The sequence below is a fragment of the Heterodontus francisci genome, chromosome 32, assembly GCF_036365525.1.
Source record: "Heterodontus francisci isolate sHetFra1 chromosome 32, sHetFra1.hap1, whole genome shotgun sequence".
Classification (NCBI taxonomy): Eukaryota; Metazoa; Chordata; class Chondrichthyes; order Heterodontiformes; family Heterodontidae; genus Heterodontus; species Heterodontus francisci.
This window is the reverse complement of record NC_090402.1, coordinates 35,948,855-35,965,737: the sequence shown is the minus strand read 5'-3', so window position 1 is coordinate 35,965,737 and position 16,883 is coordinate 35,948,855. Positions and strand designations below refer to the sequence as shown.

Genomic DNA, 16,883 nt, shown 5'->3' with positions numbered 1-16,883 from the left:
GGGCCGATTTTTATTTTTTGTCCCATTGAAGTCAAACGCAACTGCCCCAGACGAATTGTATACCTCGTGGTGGTTCTGTTGCAGTTTGCCTCAGCTGATCTTTTCAAATCCAGAACCAACAGAAACATTTACCTCATGATGCTTCATTTATTGCAAACTCCCCCATCCCCACCCCGGCAACAATCTATCAGTGCATGAAATACTTACTTCCTTATCTTTCTTGAGATGTTGGGGACATGGTATCCCGGCTTGCACTTGTATTTACATGTTGAACCAACCTTGTGCCCGTCATGTTGACAACGTGAGCTATGAAGGATGGCATTGGGCACAGGAGGAGGCGCTAAACACATCAGTTCACAAAGGGACTCAGGGAAAGACCACAGTCCATCGTCTAGGCAGGTTAGAGTATTATTGGTCCCTGCAGAACAGTGTATTGCATTAGTTCAAATAGAAGACTCATTTTTGGCACAGTCAGAAACCTCATTGACGAGAAACTAAAGCAACCTTGTTGGAATTGCTGGCATATGAATCTGGAAAGCAAATTGTTCACAGTTCCCCAGAAACGCATATCCTGTACACACTGTTACAAACCACAGCTAAGCACTGTTTTACAGCACAAAATATATCTAAAGGCATTCACTCACACAAACTCTATCCCATTTTCTACCCTTGAACCTTGAGCTGTTTGTTTTTATTGGCAGCACTTCCCTACAACTTTCTTAAAGTTACTCACAATTTAAAAAAAAAAACTGGTATTGTTGTTTTAGGCTGACGGATTTCAATAAGTAACTTGTTGGTTTGACGCATTTGAACATTTACTGAAAAAATAATTGGGGGGATGGGTGGGGGAAAGAAAGCTTTCAGTTAAATGTACTTTTACTGGAAGAAGAGAGATCTTGCATATATGCAGTCTGAACTTGATTGTGCAAGTTCCAAGGAACAAGCTTAATGTTCTGCCCGCTTGAGGCAAGAAATATTCATGTCACTGATGGGAGGATGTCTGACTCTCCATACTTCATTGCACTTTCCCATTCCCCCACTGTAGCCCCCTGCTCTCCTGTCATATCCTGAAGTAAGGTTCCACAGAGCACAGCAGTTCCTGGTGAGTGTCGGCATGGGAGGCACTGTAAGTGAACCTGATCTTGTCCTCACCTGAACTTTCTCCAGCAGGAGACATGGCTCGCAACCTGGAACTGGAGCATTGCCTGATTTTTCACTTCCCTAGCCCAAGGATGCACTCCTACCATGGCCTGTCTGAGATCAGCCAACTCAATACAGGCCGGTGGTGATTTGTATAGCTCATTTCCTCACTCAACAGTGCACATAAAACGTTTTGATTTAAAGGGTGGTAGAAATCTGCAATTCTCTCCCAGAAAAGACTGTGGATGTTGGGACTTTTGAGACTGAGATTGATAGATTTTGGTTCAGTAGGGCTATCAAGGGATATGGAACAAGGCAGGTAAATGAGGCTAGTTACAGGTCAGCCACAATCTAACTGAATGGGGAGCAGGTGTGAGGGACTGAATGAACTTCTCCTGTTCCTATTTTTCTTAGTCAATTACTGGGGATCTACTCTACCTCAAATCTAGGTATCAATCAATTCCAAAATCTCCTGAATAACTGATCTTGATTTTGGCTATTCTGTCGATAGCTGTTAAATTTGTTAAGCTGATTGTTGTACATATGATATGCTAGTTTCTGTTCATATCATTCTCTCAGTGGCACACCCTGATGACTTCCATTTCATGCCTTGTGTTGTTGCTTCATTAACTGTTGATTTCAATCAAATAGCCATTTAGCAATCTCCCACTTCTTCAATGAAGTCACGTGCATTTAGAAAGATTTGGATTACCCTCCTGTTTCCTGCACACATAAGTATGCATCAGCAATTAACTCCTCAAAGACAAGTCTTCCCAGTTATGTCTCCTTGCATGCCACCTCATTTACAATCTCCTGAGTTTGATGTTTATTTTGAAATTTTACAACCTCGGTTGCATTTAGGGTTTGTCAACAGAACCATAAAGCCACAAGATAATTTATATTTTGGGAACATATGCAACTTTTTAATCATAGCTTAAATGGCAAATTAGCCTTATATTGAGCTTTCATGTCAGTGTTGTCTTATTTTAACTCAAAGCCTCAGTGTGGGACCAAGGCCCATAATTTAGGACATCCGCAATGTTGAAAAGGGTAAGAGAGCAGTCAAGATGATCAAGATGTGCATCTTCCCTCCCCTCAGCTGCTTATTTTAGTAGTTCCACATCTGTGTGTAACCACTACAGATGTGCAGCCTTGTCAGTGCCTAATAAAAGGAAATAGTCTTTGCTTAATTCAAAATCTGGCATATACCATGTTTTCAGTTTCTTCTCTTGGTTCAATCCTGATGGGAGCAACAAGATTAAAAATAATAAAATTTAACGATGTGTATAAAACCTTCAAACAACAGTGAAAGATTTCTGGACTTGACTGCATGGCACTGGCTGTTGAAGGTGTGAGCAGAAAATGCAGCGATAATAGGCTGTAATATTGTACCATGTCAGTGACTAATGTGTGTGTGACACCAAAATAATTTATCTATACAACCCCTCTCCTCCCTTCCCACCCCTGGAACGTGACACCCAGAGGATGCAGTTGTCTGAATCCAAAACTGTATGCTAGTTTGCTGTACAGTTTTATAGAGTGAGCAAAATCTGCAGATAGTAATGTTTTTATTTTAGTGGGGAGGTAAGACCTTGTCACTCACCCACATTAAATAAGCACACATCCTGCACAGTGCATCAATCAGTACTAGCATAGTGCTTCCAGGTTCACGTTTTGCTCTGACACTTTTATTACTAAGGGGTATGGTGACAGCGATGAAGAGTTGGACCACTGCCTCAGGCATCTGAAAAGATTGTCTGACTAGTGACTCTAGAGATTCAGATTGTTGAGCTGATGGTTCAGAGAGGGGGTGAGAGCATGGTAACAGTTGTGACATTACATTTATTTCATGAGCAAGCAAGTAGATGTGCCCGATGGATTTCAATGCATGTCTTTTCTTACCTCGTAGCTGGGCAGGGGGTCTACACTGAAAGGTGCAGTGCTTTCCAAATGTGGTCCCTTCAGGGCAGGAGAAGGTGGCAGGGTAGACATGGTACTGGTCAGGGATCCCGCAGTCTACAGGCTCGCAAAGCACTTGTTGGCTCCATTTTCCATCTGTGCAAGTGACTGTCATCATTGATTCAGACTGGAAACAGAATTCACACTATCTTTAATTCACGGGATAGAAATGTTCAACACGGAATCTATAAATGGCAATCATGGAAAGATTACTCCTTCTAAATTTTACATGCTGATGTGAAGCCAAGCCAAATAATTCACATTTTTTTCAAGCTTTACCTTCCAAGTCACAAAAGTTGAAGATATTTCTTTTTCGTTGGTCTGGAGACCCGGAATTGGTGCAGTTGAGGGGAGATTTTAAGATTGTTTCATGCTAGCGTTTAAGTCAACAGCAAACCCCTGCCATCAGACTATGGAGGCACCATAGTCAATCTTATTCCTGTCCTTACATGCAAAACTTTCCAACAGGGCTCATTTTGTAAGGATCAGGAGCAGGAATCCAAACTGAATTTCCCACTCCATAGGATGGGGTGTTGAAGCCAGTTACAACACCCCCAGTTGCTGCCTTGAATGAGATCAACACTGTACCAACCTTTTCTGATCTGTGTAGCTCAGCCCACCCCAGACAGTGTATTTAGCCCTGAGCCATCGAAGGTTTTCATGCAATATAAGGTGCAGCAGTTTCTTGTATTGTTGGATAAAGTTTTGTGCTACACTTTTAGCTGTTTTTAGATTTTTACCCAAATCACCCTTTCTGCTTGGTCACATTGCCTCCAACTAAATTCACTGCGTAAATGAACATCTTGAAAAAAATAACAACAGCAAGTTGCATTTATATAGCACCTTTTAAAGTAGTAAAATGTCCCAAGGTGCTTCACAGGAACGTTTTCAGACAAAACTGAGCCAAAGAAGGAGACATTAGGTGTTCAAATGCTTGGTAAAAGAGGTAGGTTTTAAATTGAGTCTTGGAGGGGAGAGAGGTGGACAGGCAATGAACTTTGGGGGAAATGACATATCGTGAATAACAAATTTTTGTGATTGAGCTATGAAGCAAAAATTCTATCTTGGGTTTCAGCTGAGATATAGAAATCACTCAAACCTCAGCCTAACGTTTTATGGAATTATCCTTTCTGCTTGACTTGCTTGCTGTCCTGTAACATACTGGCAGCTGTCTGTTACCCTGTAATAATATATTTTGATTTAATAACTCATTTCACATTCCACTTTCGAGTTTGTTAAGCACAGTAAATGGCTCCATTTGATAATCTGAGGGGGAAAAGCACAGTGGGGGGTTGGACAGCATAAGAGATTGTTTTGATCAGCAAGTAAACTTTACACATCTTAATCTGGATTCTCCAAATGGATTTATACTGAGAATAATATATTACTTGAATTCCACATGTGTGTTGCTTAGTTTCTATCTTTTGTCTTCTCTCTGGTGAAAGGCAAGTGCTCATTCTGCCTACTATTTAATATGGGCAGGCAGATTATTAGAACAATAGAGACCTCAGTGTATATTAATATGATAATGACACACCAATTTCCCAGTCATTGTAAATGCTATAACTGGGCAATGATCTCTTAAGGGAGATATGACTCCATTTAAATTGTAAAGTTACAATCATTTAATCCCAGAAGACCACAAACAAGGAGAAACTTGGGGCTTTTCACCCTTGAAAGGAGGCATCAGAAAGACAATCTGAAAGAGGAATACAAGATTGTAAATGCATGTAAAAGGGATGTCCAAAATACGTCCTTCAAACTGTAGGAATAGGGGTGGTTGAAATGAGTAAGGGGCAGATTTAGGACTGACGTCAGAATGTTTTTCTTCACATGCGTAGAATGGACTCACTTTAATTTGTGGAAGTTAAAAATGCTGCAATCAATTAATGACCAATTGGATTCTGCACTGAAGGGACCCTAGGATCGTCCTCATTAAATAGTTGAGATGTTTGATGGTTGAGGAAAGTTTTGTCCAGACTAGCGACGCTGAAAGGCATACCAGAGCCAATGTGGTGGGCCAACCCATATACCATTGGGAACTGTTCATTTTTGCAACTATTGACATCCAGCAGATTGAGGCATTCCAGGCAGTACATCCAGTGAAGAATTGTAGTGCGTGCAATGGCATAGACCCCATTACTGACAGTCCTGTAAATGAGTGGATTGTGCGTGACATCTGTCAGGCTCTCCTTGTTGCTTTATTTACATTTTCAAACTGAATTTTTCTGAGGTAGCAAACAAACATACATTTTGGTTAAACTTGCCCTGCACTGGTGCTGCACTCCAGTAACATTGCAAATGGAAACGGTGGTCTTTCGTTAAGAAGCTTTCCCATTTGTGTTGCCACCAGAGCAGCACTTCGTGATTTTCCCACAGGGAAACCTGACCCAAAAATCACTCTCTGACGAGCAGTTTCAATGCATGAAACTCAGCAGGGTGGCATGACTGTATGTAGAGCACTAGCATGCTTTCATGTGGCTAAGCATTGTTTGTAATCCTGTGCAGTATACCTCCCCTTTAATGCTTCAGTTTAGCCCAATTCAAAAGAATGATTTCCTCACCACCTCCATTGAAGGATTCAACTGCTCAAGCTGTGTGATCTCTGTACTTTAAAATATCATCAGCTTTCAAAGTTATATTGCTCATAGTGCTGTCTATCAATTTGATGATTGTAATAAGATATCACTTTGTTTTATGGATCTGATATACTCAGTTGTTTTCTATATGCTTTTCGACAATAAATATTTTCCTGACCACTGAAGTGGGCTGATGAACTATCTTCGAGTTACCATTGGAAGCCAGCGGTTTGGTTTCCCTGATGGTTTGGTGGGAAAATGCAATGCCAGTATCCCGCAGGGGTATACAGACCAGCCATATCGCAGACTTAAATCTTGGCCTGTGCTAAAATCACTAATCTCTGTAGGGGAACAGCACCACAATTGAACACAGTGGCCCTGGGCACAAAGGTGAGCAACTGTCCACAAGTCCAGCTCCTGTTTGATATTGCTGGAAAGTTCAGGTTTGTGCAGCTTAGATGAGGATAGGAATGGCCTCTGGTGTGATACTCTTGATGGCTGAATGGACTAATATTTGGAATCTCAGCATGAACATGTGTGGGATACTGGCACCAGCACCACGGAACCACATACAGTAAGCAGCCAACACAGTCCGGTGTGAAAGAAAAAGTAGAAAAAATGTCTCAAGTTTAATCCAATTGTTTGCTGCAGTTGAAGGTATAGAAACATATAAAAAAAATTACTTTAAACAGTAATTGACTTTTACATATAAATCAGAACAAATGAACATAAAGTTACAGGGATAGCTTGATTCTTATCATGCTCATGTAGCAAGAAAACCTTCCCCTGCATACTGAAACAGTGACTTGCATTATAAGCCTCCTACCTGCACACGTCTCCTCCTTCACTAACTTAATGCTGCAGTCATACTACTAACATCTTAAATTTATAACATTCACCTAATAAGTGGATCTGAAACTCAATTTATTATTTTTTTTTAAATTGTAGCCGTTATATTGCTTATTCAGTCATTGGAGTTCAGAGACATGAGTGATTCACAGAAGGATCTTTGTGTTTTGGAATTGTTTTAGTTTTAGAGATACAGCACTGAAACAGGCCCTTCGGCCCACCGAGTCTGTGCCGACCTTCAACAACCCATTTATACTAATCCTACACTAATCCCATATTCCTACCACATCCCCACCTGTCCCTATATTTCCCTACCACCTACCTATACTAGGGGCAATTTATAATGGCCAATTTACCTACCAACCTGCAAGTCTTTTGGCTTGTGGGAGGAAACTGGAGCACCCGGAGAAAACCCACGCAGACACAGGGAGAACTTGCAAACTCCACACAGGCAGTACCCAGAATTGAACCCGGGTTGCTGGAGCTGTGAGGCTGCGGTGCTAACCACTGCGCCACTGTGCCGCCCTATTGTTACAGCCACATAATTTACCTGAGGTATTTTGCCGTGTATTATTAAACAAGTGAGCTGTACGATTGGAAACATGAGAGTTCATTCCCATGGCTATCTGATTAATGAATTCATCAAAAAACATAGAATCATACTGCACAGAGGAAGGCCATTTGAAAGAGTGATCGAATTAGTCCCACTTCCCTGCTCTTTGCTCATAGCCCTTCCAAAATGTTAGCCTATCTTTTCTCTTTCATGAACCGATTGACATTTTATTTCCAGTATTTTCTCTCAGATTAGCAGAATTTGCAGTTTTGCTCTAAATAAATAATTTAATAATTTCAATTTGATGTGGATAAAGAAATTATTTTTACAAACGATGTTATTCCTTTATATCATTCAGTAGAACATATTTTGATATTCCTGCTCATCAAACATCCACTTCCTCTGGTGAATGGAGCCAATTAACAGCAGTTTCCAAAACCATTGAAACCTTTCTGTGGAGGTGTCATAAATCACTGATAACCCTTTCTTGGAGGTGGCAGATCATTAATGCTCTCACACTTCAAGGATATGACATGATGTCAACCCTCAGTGGCAAAAACATGGCTCAAAATGTCAAACCCCTCAGAAGCCGAATGACTAGTACGGTGTAAAACAAGGATTGTAATTTAACACTGAGGGGGTCATTTTAACCTAACCAGTGGGCAAGAAACCAACAGGATTGCGTCAGTCAATATTGAAATGAATAGAAAGGAACATGAGGTGAGAGCATAAAATGGTTGGGCTACCCAATGTCGTCAGCGTCCTGCGGATAGGTTTGGTGTAAATTAGCCTCGGAGTTTCGGATGATTATAAACCAGGTGATCTCTGTTCTGCTTTACCGGGGTCACCTGATTCCCTTCCCCCTGCTTAATTTTGATCACAGTCCTGTAACGAGTGCCATATTTCATTATTCGCTGCCGACACAGCTCACCCATATGTACAATGTCAAGAGCGTTTGAGCCGGGTGCCATGGTCCTGTTGCGCGGTCACATCATTGTGGAGCAGAAGATGAAAACATATCTGTCCCCCTCTACACCCACCCCCCATAATGGAGGCCTGCTCAAACATGGGCCTAGAATATTATTTGGTCACCTCTGCACGTGAGCGAAAATGTTACTGATTACAAGTGATTGTAAGGAGTCAGTTTATTTCACCTGTAAAAATAAGATGGCCACATAGGACACCACTTTAGTTCAAAATAAAAGCAAATTAAAGGTGCACTTTGGAATGGTACCATTTACAATTCCAACAATGTGAATACATGTTGCCAGTAAGGTCACTTTCACCAGTACCAGGCCACGCTAGTGTGGATACAGAATTTTTACCACCAGTACGGTGAAAATCACAACACAACAGAGGCACCAGAGTCACAGCATAAAGAGAACATTCAATTTACAAAGGAGTGTTGACAAAGGAATTCAGTTCCTGTGAGGTAAGATGACCTATAGAAGACCTAGTGCAACAACTGCTCAGATATCAAGAGCTCCAAAAGCTGTTTAACCACCAGAAAGAATTGGATTTCTCAGTAGCACAGCCACTTGAGAATTCCCATGCCAATTGGTGTTCAGGGACTCCAAAAGCAACAGTGCTTTTCTTTCAGAACTTCAAAAAAAAAATTGCTCCTGCTCAACTTCAAATTTAATAATACCTTTTGCACATGTTACACGATGGTCTGAACTTATTGATTATGTTCAGCATTAGATAAACAAAATCTATTACAATCCATTTTGAATTCATTTACCAGACAATTTTTTTTCTGTGTGTTGTTTCTTTGAAGAATTTTTACAGGCATCTCTTGATAAGCTGTAAATATGGTTAAACTAATAGTATGTTGAGGTCCTTGTCTGAGACTATTTGTGTTATGGACATTCTTATTATCAAAGCACAGGAGATTCTGTTTGTAGCACTTACTTTCAAAATATTAAAACCCTATTGTGTTGAATATGGTATTTTGCACCTTGCCTCAAGTTAGTTGGATAGCTTAGGTTTGGCTTAGGTTGCAGCTTTCCTTCTTGTAATTGTTATGAGCTGGCTGGAAAAGTCATGTGTCTATGGCAACAGAAGCCTTTGTGAACATGGGTGCAGCAGCTGTAGTGAGAGAGAGTATGCGAGACTGGAAGGGTTATATATCTGGGACAATGGGAACCTCCACAGACAGTCTCAGTGGCAGAAGGTCACGAAGGGCTTGCATTTTATATCCTTTCAGCATTCAATACTGTAATAATGAGGAGCTGCACTGGAGTCTTCACTAAACTAGAATAATACAGACTCAGTGGTGGAGAATTATGGAGAACATGGCTTTAAATGGTGTAGTTGTACTTATTGTAACCCTGCAACTTTTTAATGTGATGTAATAATGAGTTTCTGCTACCAAACATCGGACTAACTTGGGGATCCTAAATCAATTCTTTAAAAAAGTCCTCAGACTTGACTTCAGCTGTAGTACTCCATCAGATATGGTACTCATTTTGACTATTTATCAAAACAAGCAATAAATTCTATTGTAATATATATTGCAATTTGCAACTTTTTATGGCATTTCAATACATTACCAGCATTGAGCGTATGTGTAAACAGTAATATAAATGGGAAAAATTCTTATTTATCTGCTGTCTGGTCTCAGTTTGTTTACCCTCCCTTCCTCTGCTTAGAACTTAACAAATGCCAAAGTTCCCTTTTGGGGCATTGATATGTGGCAGAGCCACATAGCCCAGGAAAGTCCCAAATTTGATGCCCAGTTTGTGTGAAGAGTGCTTATCTTGGCCAGGATGGCACTCTGGCACTATAACTGGTATCAGCACCCTCAGGCGAGAGAGGGGAAAAATTAGCTCAGGTGTTTCTGTGCAGCAGAGTTCGAGCTCACTAATTTCTTTGGCGGGCAGGTTTGAAAGGCGGCACAGTGGCGCAGTGGTTAGCACCGCCGCCTCACAGCTCCAGCGACCCGGGTTCAATTCTGGGTACTGCCTGTGTGGAGTTTGCAAGTTCTCCCTGTGTCTGCGTGGGTTTCCTCCGGGTGCTCCGGTTTCCTCCCACAGCCAAAAGACTTGCAGGTTGATAGGTAAATTGGCCATTATAAATTGCCCCTAGTATAGGTAGGTGGTAGGGGAATATAGGGACAGGTGAGGATGTGGTAGGAATATGGGATTAGTGTAGGATTAGTATAAATGGGTGGTTAATGGTCGGCACAGACTCGGTGGGCCGAAGGGCCTGTTTCAGTGCTGTATATCTAAATCTAAATCTAAAAAAAATCTAAAATCTAAAGTTCAAGTTTGCAACAGTGCTGTGATAACTCCAAGCATATCATTCGCATGAAGTTTAATATATGGAAAAGGTACACATTTTGCTGGTAAATGTAGCAATATAAAATCAGCTGCTTGATGTTAGCACACAACACTTAATTTCAATCCCCTTTATTTAAGGTCTATCCAGATAAGAAACTGTTGCCATGCTAAGCAAGGCAAAGTAAGCAACCTGCTATCAGTTTGTGCCAAAGTCACCACTCGGCTGGTGAAAGCAGTCAATGCTCTTCCTGCACCCTTCCTCTCTCCCCAAGACATGAGAAAGACCATTAATTTGTCACAAAGAGAATTGTAGATGCCGGTGTGCATCTATCCACTCTGTGGAACAATGTGGGGCAACACAATGGAACATCAAGCTTCAAGCTACACTGAGAACAATGCTGCTTCACAATAGTTGATACTAGTCAATGTGACTGATGAGGAACATAGTAAGAACAAGAGATTGAGTTGACAGATTAGTGAACTGTGTCCATTTCTCAAAAATGTCATTCATAGAAAAAGTGCACATGCAAGAGGAAAGCTTTTTTTGAATCTACGAACATTATCTTTTCAATTCTGAACTTGAGTTTAAATCCAATCCATTCATCCTCTCCCTGATGACAGTTAAGGATCTTAACTGATATAGATTTAGGGAACACTCAGTCAAGCTATTGGTGAATTGATCAATATGGACTGATTTTTTTGATTGCGGTTCTGACCTGAGCTTATTTTTATAGAAGCAAAATACTGTGGGTGTTGGAAACCTGAAATAAAAACAGAAAATGCTGAAAGTACATCTGTGGAGTGAGAAACGGAGTTAATGTTTCAGGTCTGTGACCTTTCACCTTTTTATCTGAGCTTATTTTTATTTTAAGTTCGGTTCCTCTGTATTGTTACCCTATGCTTTGAACACTGGACAAAGCTAATAAAACAATTGATCGCAATCAGACCAGACTGTCATATTTTTACATTTCTAATTTCTTGTTTCCCTCTATCTTGCCCTCCTCATCCACTGTCCTGTTAGCTGCTGTCTCTTCCCTTAACCCCTTCTTGTTCTTCTCTTTGCTACCCCTTCCAGACTATAGGATCCAAATCAGGAGGAAAGTCATTATATCTGCCCAGCAACTGTGTTGTGTCAAATCTTAGTGCGCCACCTCAAAAAAGACACAACCTGGAAATTGCCAGTTTTAGGTAAATTCTAACCTTTCTCAATTGTCTGGATGGCACTGCACCAATGTCACAGTGATTAGAAGATGCAAGCAGCAAAGATAACAAACACTATCATATCTGATGGGTCACAACCTTGGCCTCTAGTTAGAACATAAAAACATAGGAAAACAGGAACATAAGAAATAGAAATAGACCATTTGACCTTTAGAACCTGCTCTGCTATTCAATAAGATTAGGGCTGACCTTCTTCCTCAGCTATACCTTCCCACATCATCCCCACATCCTTTGGTTCCTTTAGTATCCAAAAATCTATTGATCTCGGTCTTGAAGTTACTCAATGACTGAGCATCCATTACTATCTGGGAGAGAGAATTCCCAAGGTTTCCAACCTTTTGAGTGAACAAATTTCTCCTCATCTCAGTGCTAACTGTCCCATGCCTTATACCTAGACTGTGATCCTTAGTTCTAGGCTTGCCAACTAGGGGAACCAACCTCCCAGCAACTACCCTGTCAAGCCCCTTAAGAATGTTATACATTTCAATGAGTCTCATGTAGGCAAAGAATTACTCAAAGGGTTAGTCAGCATTACTGAATACAAAATACGTGTTCTGTAAATTGCAGTGTTTCACCAAATGTTAATGGAAACCTATTTACTGCAGCCTTAATCAAAAATAGAGAAATCAAAGAAACAATTTCATATTTTAACTTTAAAATGACAATAAGAAAAGTGACTCTCAGAAGGATTGAGCATAGAATCATGTTCACTACATCCAGGTGAGACAAAAAGCAACTTCTGACCTGTCAACCCACTAAACTATAATAACTATACCATTGCCAGTTATTAGCAAATTCAGACCTGCCAGTATTGGGAAGATCCTTCTATCAGATTTATATGCTAATTTGTTTAAAGAGGGAGTGTCACAATTATTGACCTTTCTTGAAAAGATTTACAAAGAATTTAAAATGTACTCTTAATATCCTTTCAGTTTTTCTCTGTGTTGTTGTAGATCCTTATTTTGGTGTTGACTTTATTTTTGTTCATGATATTAGTGAAAGAACTATCTGGAATGATTTAGTGAGCCATATCACATGGATGAGCTGGTATGGGGGGGATGCTCCTTGGGTGGCACTGATTTATTCTGGAGTCATTAGATAGAGGCCAAGAGAGCCAAGATCAGATGCACTTAAAGTCATAGTACTCCTCTATAGAAAATGTTCCTTCTAAGGTTAATGCCCACACTGCAAACTGTAAGTCCCAGAGCAGGCTGCGCTGCGCACAAGTTGGTCCCTTTAAATTACTACACTTGCGAGGCCGCACAAAAAAAATTTAAAGGTGCTGTGCATTTAAACAAATCATCCGCGCTCTCCAAAAAAAAATTAATGGCAACATTGTTTGAAGCGAGCATCTGATAGATTTGTTTGAGATACTGGAAAGCCATAGGAACATTGTTAAGCTGTTGTATCTATAGAATCAGGCCTTTTTTTTGTCAGATGGGGCTATGATTTCATTTATTGAGCCACTTTTCACAATTTAGCTCCTGAGAAGATTTTCCATGATGTAGCGTTGCCAGCACGAGTGGCACTCACAGCAAGCACATTGTGGAAACTTATTCTGCTCAGTGATCTTCTGTCCATTAAAATTAATGCAATTACTGGATGTAAAGTCACCGGTCTTGTGCCCTCAATCTGATTGTTCCAATTTCTGCTGGAATTGCAAAATCATCGAATCACCCCCTTAGGTGATGGTATTCAGGGATAGCAAACTCAATCTAATTTCTTCTTCGTCAACCCCTCAACTTGTCCGCCCCTGGAACTGGTGCCAATTGTAAAACTCCTTCTGCCAACCTGGCTGACACCAGTTAACTCAGTACATACCGAGGATGAAATGTTGGAGTTCCCTAATCTGTACAGCTGAGTTGTTCCTGTATTAACTGACCTGTGAAGGAAACTGGGTGGGATACAGTTTGTTGTTGTTAATTCTGTTTTTTTTTCATGTCAGTCTCCTTGCAGACCATTCCCCTGTTGTGGTCATCAGCCCACACTGTTTATAGAAGGAAAAGAAAAATAGCAATAGACAGAAATGAACGGGAAAAAAAAGTTAACTTGTCTTCATGACAAGGCGCTCTCTTCCAAAAAGAGGCCCCAGTGGTCCCTCTCTTATAAGTTTCACCTCAGACTGAAGCCAAAGCTTTTCTGTTACATTTCATAGGGAAGGGTGAGACTTAAAGCATACTTGAAATCATATTAAGTGCCAGTCTGATGACATTAATAATTCGCTTTCAAATATTTCCTGCTCAGCAGTGTATTTGCTGCCTGCTAATCACCACCGCATGTAGACTGTCATCAGCGTTTTGCAGTGCACTGTGTCTGTCTCAGGTCGTGCTGGTGGGACGTATCATGCTGTCCTCAGCCGGGTTGCTTGTTGGTTAAATCGGAGACACTGCGTGCAAGGAGTTTCCTTCCTTAAAAAATTTACAGCTGTGTTCCACTTCAAGCACTATTTAACTACCACTAGCTTCTGTGCCTCTAATTAAACACAGATGCTACTTTTTCTCTATTGTGAGGTTATGAACCCCTTTTTTAAAATGCAGGCTTGTTTTCAGTTTCCTATTCCCAGCGCCCACCCGCACTCCCCTGCCACCTCCCCTCCCCCGCCCCCAGCAGCTCTCAAATGTATCTAGGAGAGTGAACAAGAAAGGCACTCCGACTCCTCTGAGAAGTTTCTCTTGAGAAGGTGCATACTAAATCAGCTCATGGGCAATCCTCACCACCCTGCCCTTAACCCACACCATTTCTTTCCTCTGCCCGCTGCCGTGCAGATGAGGCTGGAAACACCCCAAGGTAGTGGAGGGATAGAAATCCGCCTTGAACAGTCACGCAAGAAGGGGCAGTGCTATGTTGGCCGCCTGTTATACAGCCTGACCCAATACTCCATTCCGAGAAGAAAGTACGAGAGGCAGCCCGTGCGATTGCACCCAAGGTGAATTTTGACTGCTTAAGAGCATAGCATGTGTTGGACCCACTCACAAGCAGACTGTGACAACGCACATAGCTGCACCAGTGGCTGCTCCACCATACTGCTGCACACACAAATACTTTCCTTTTCTGTGGTCTTGTTTGTACACCATTTCAATTTTTTACTGCACCACATTATTTGCACTCAAGTGGGGGAGAAAAAGACATAAAAATGACCAATAAATATTGTCACACTTGTAGTAAAATTCATTCGGAACATTGGGGCTTTTTTTTTGGACGAACTGAGTAATTTTCCTTTGTAAGTACGCTATAATATATAAGTGTTCCAAGGGTTGTTTTCCACAGACTCGGAGTGCTGACTTGCGGCTTGGCAGCCGTACAAGGAGCAGCCAAGAGACAGTCTCGCTGTTCAAAGGAGTGCACAGGATGGCACAGTAGCCCAGTAGCTGTGTTTACATGGGCAAGTTGTGCCTCAAGCAAAGCCAAACACAATTACAGAACACAGTTAACAAAGATGTACTTTCTCGGAATTCATTCAAATTATTTGAGCAAAAACAGCTTAATTTTAGAATGCTGAAGTAATGAGAGGCTACAAAATTAGAGAGGGTGTACTTAACTCTCAGTAGAGGGAGAGGACAGAGAAAATGAGCATAATGCATGTTTTACACAGGAAGATTATTTAGAAAGAAATACATGATAAATATATAGGTACTGTGCCTTAGAAAATGCTCCTGTTATAAATCTGACATGTGCTTGCGTCAGTGACGAGAGCTGGACTGGCTACCCAGTTGTCTTACATTCACCTCGCTCCCCTCCTCCAGCTGCTGTATTTCTGCATTCCAGATCAAGTCACTTCAGGACACTGGATATATCTTGCCTTTTTTTATGCAGAATTGATCAAATGTACTAGATCATAGTCAAGACTGACGGTAAAAACACATGCTCTGAGACACTCAGCTACAGAAAGAGACATTAATGTATCACCTTTGAAGTGAACTTTTAACCGATTATGGGAACAATATTAGGCCTAATTTTAACTGCGCATGTGAGTGGGTTTTGAATGGGCTAAAGTCAGGCCCAATGTGTTTGCGACTGGTCTAAACTGATTATTTGTTGAGCCTAATCTCTTTGTTGATCCGTGACAGAAAAGGAGGTGTTGTTTGTGAGGTGATGTGTTAATAGATTTACAATGATCAATGAGAATGTTTCCAACGAGTGTTGGAATACAAAGTCCAATGTTGAAGGAGCAGTGCCCTAAAGTCCCAGTGCTGTGGAAACTGTGCCACTTATATTTGATTCTATAGCAGGCAGAATGACAGAGAAAAGACTATGCTTGAATAGTTTTTAAGCCATAGTTCCTAACTTTGTTTTTGGCTATCCTACCTTCTCCATTGGCTGGGGCCATATTGACCAGTGATTGCAAGACCAGCTGGACTGAACTGCCTTCACCTCCCAAACTGCAATGTCTAAATTACCATCTGGAATTGTGTTGGATCTGGAGGACACCACTGGTGCATCTTAGAAAATTGGATTTTGGCTGAGTGTCAATGACAGAAACCCTGTTTTCCCTCCAGCTATTTAAGGTCAAACAATCTGAAGACTGATATGCTCACACCTTATAGAGAAGCCCTACCATTTGCCAGCAGCTCAAGCAGCAAAGTCATGCCCTGATGCGTAAGAAACAAAGACGGACCTGCATTTATATAGCACCTTTCACAACTTCAGGATGTCCCAAGGTGCTTTAGAGCCAAAGAAGTACTTTTGAAGTGGAGTCGCTCTTGTAATGTAGGAAATGCGTGAGTTACACAGCAAAGGTTAAAAGGGAAACTTGACAAAGTACTTCTTTATAATCAGCTCCATATTGTACTTCAATAAAACGGGCAGTGATAAAAATCCACAATTTAAATCATCTGATTAATGTCATTGCCCATCAAAACCACACATAGGTGAAGGTGACGCTGACACCATTGCCGGCACAGAAACGGAACACACATACACCCCCTCCCCCACAGTAAAGCAGAATATATCATAAAAACAAGCAACAGGAAGTATTGTCAAGGCTGTAATCGAATATCAGATGGAAGATATGAGCTGACATCATTGTAGCTCTTCAAATACTTCTCTACCTGTAAAGCCCTTCCTAGTATCGACTTAAATATTTTATTTAGACCTTTTTCTTAATTTTCATTGGCAATTTACAACTTGAGTTCAACAGAATTTTTCTGTGGGTCTATCCAAGATATATAGAAATCACTAATGAATCATTCCAAAATCATGGTAAAAATCTTTATTAGGATCAATATTTTGATATGATACCTTCCTGACTACCATAAATTATATTGTTTCAATTGCATAAGATCACTGGTGTAAGAGAGATGT

At 40.9% G+C, this 16,883-nt stretch overlaps 1 protein-coding gene across 1 annotated transcript in view; it reads right to left on the bottom strand.

Moving 5' to 3' along the window:
• pappaa (pregnancy-associated plasma protein A, pappalysin 1a) overlaps positions 1-16,883 on the bottom strand; it is a 316,273-nt gene that overhangs the window by 109,615 nt on the left and 189,775 nt on the right. Inside the window, exons 15-16 of the mRNA XM_068012691.1 lie at positions 3,043-3,226; positions 208-418 (exon numbers count right to left, since the gene is read on the bottom strand). Coding sequence (XP_067868792.1) covers positions 208-418; positions 3,043-3,226 — 395 coding nt within the window. The remainder of the gene's footprint in view (positions 1-207; positions 419-3,042; positions 3,227-16,883) is intronic.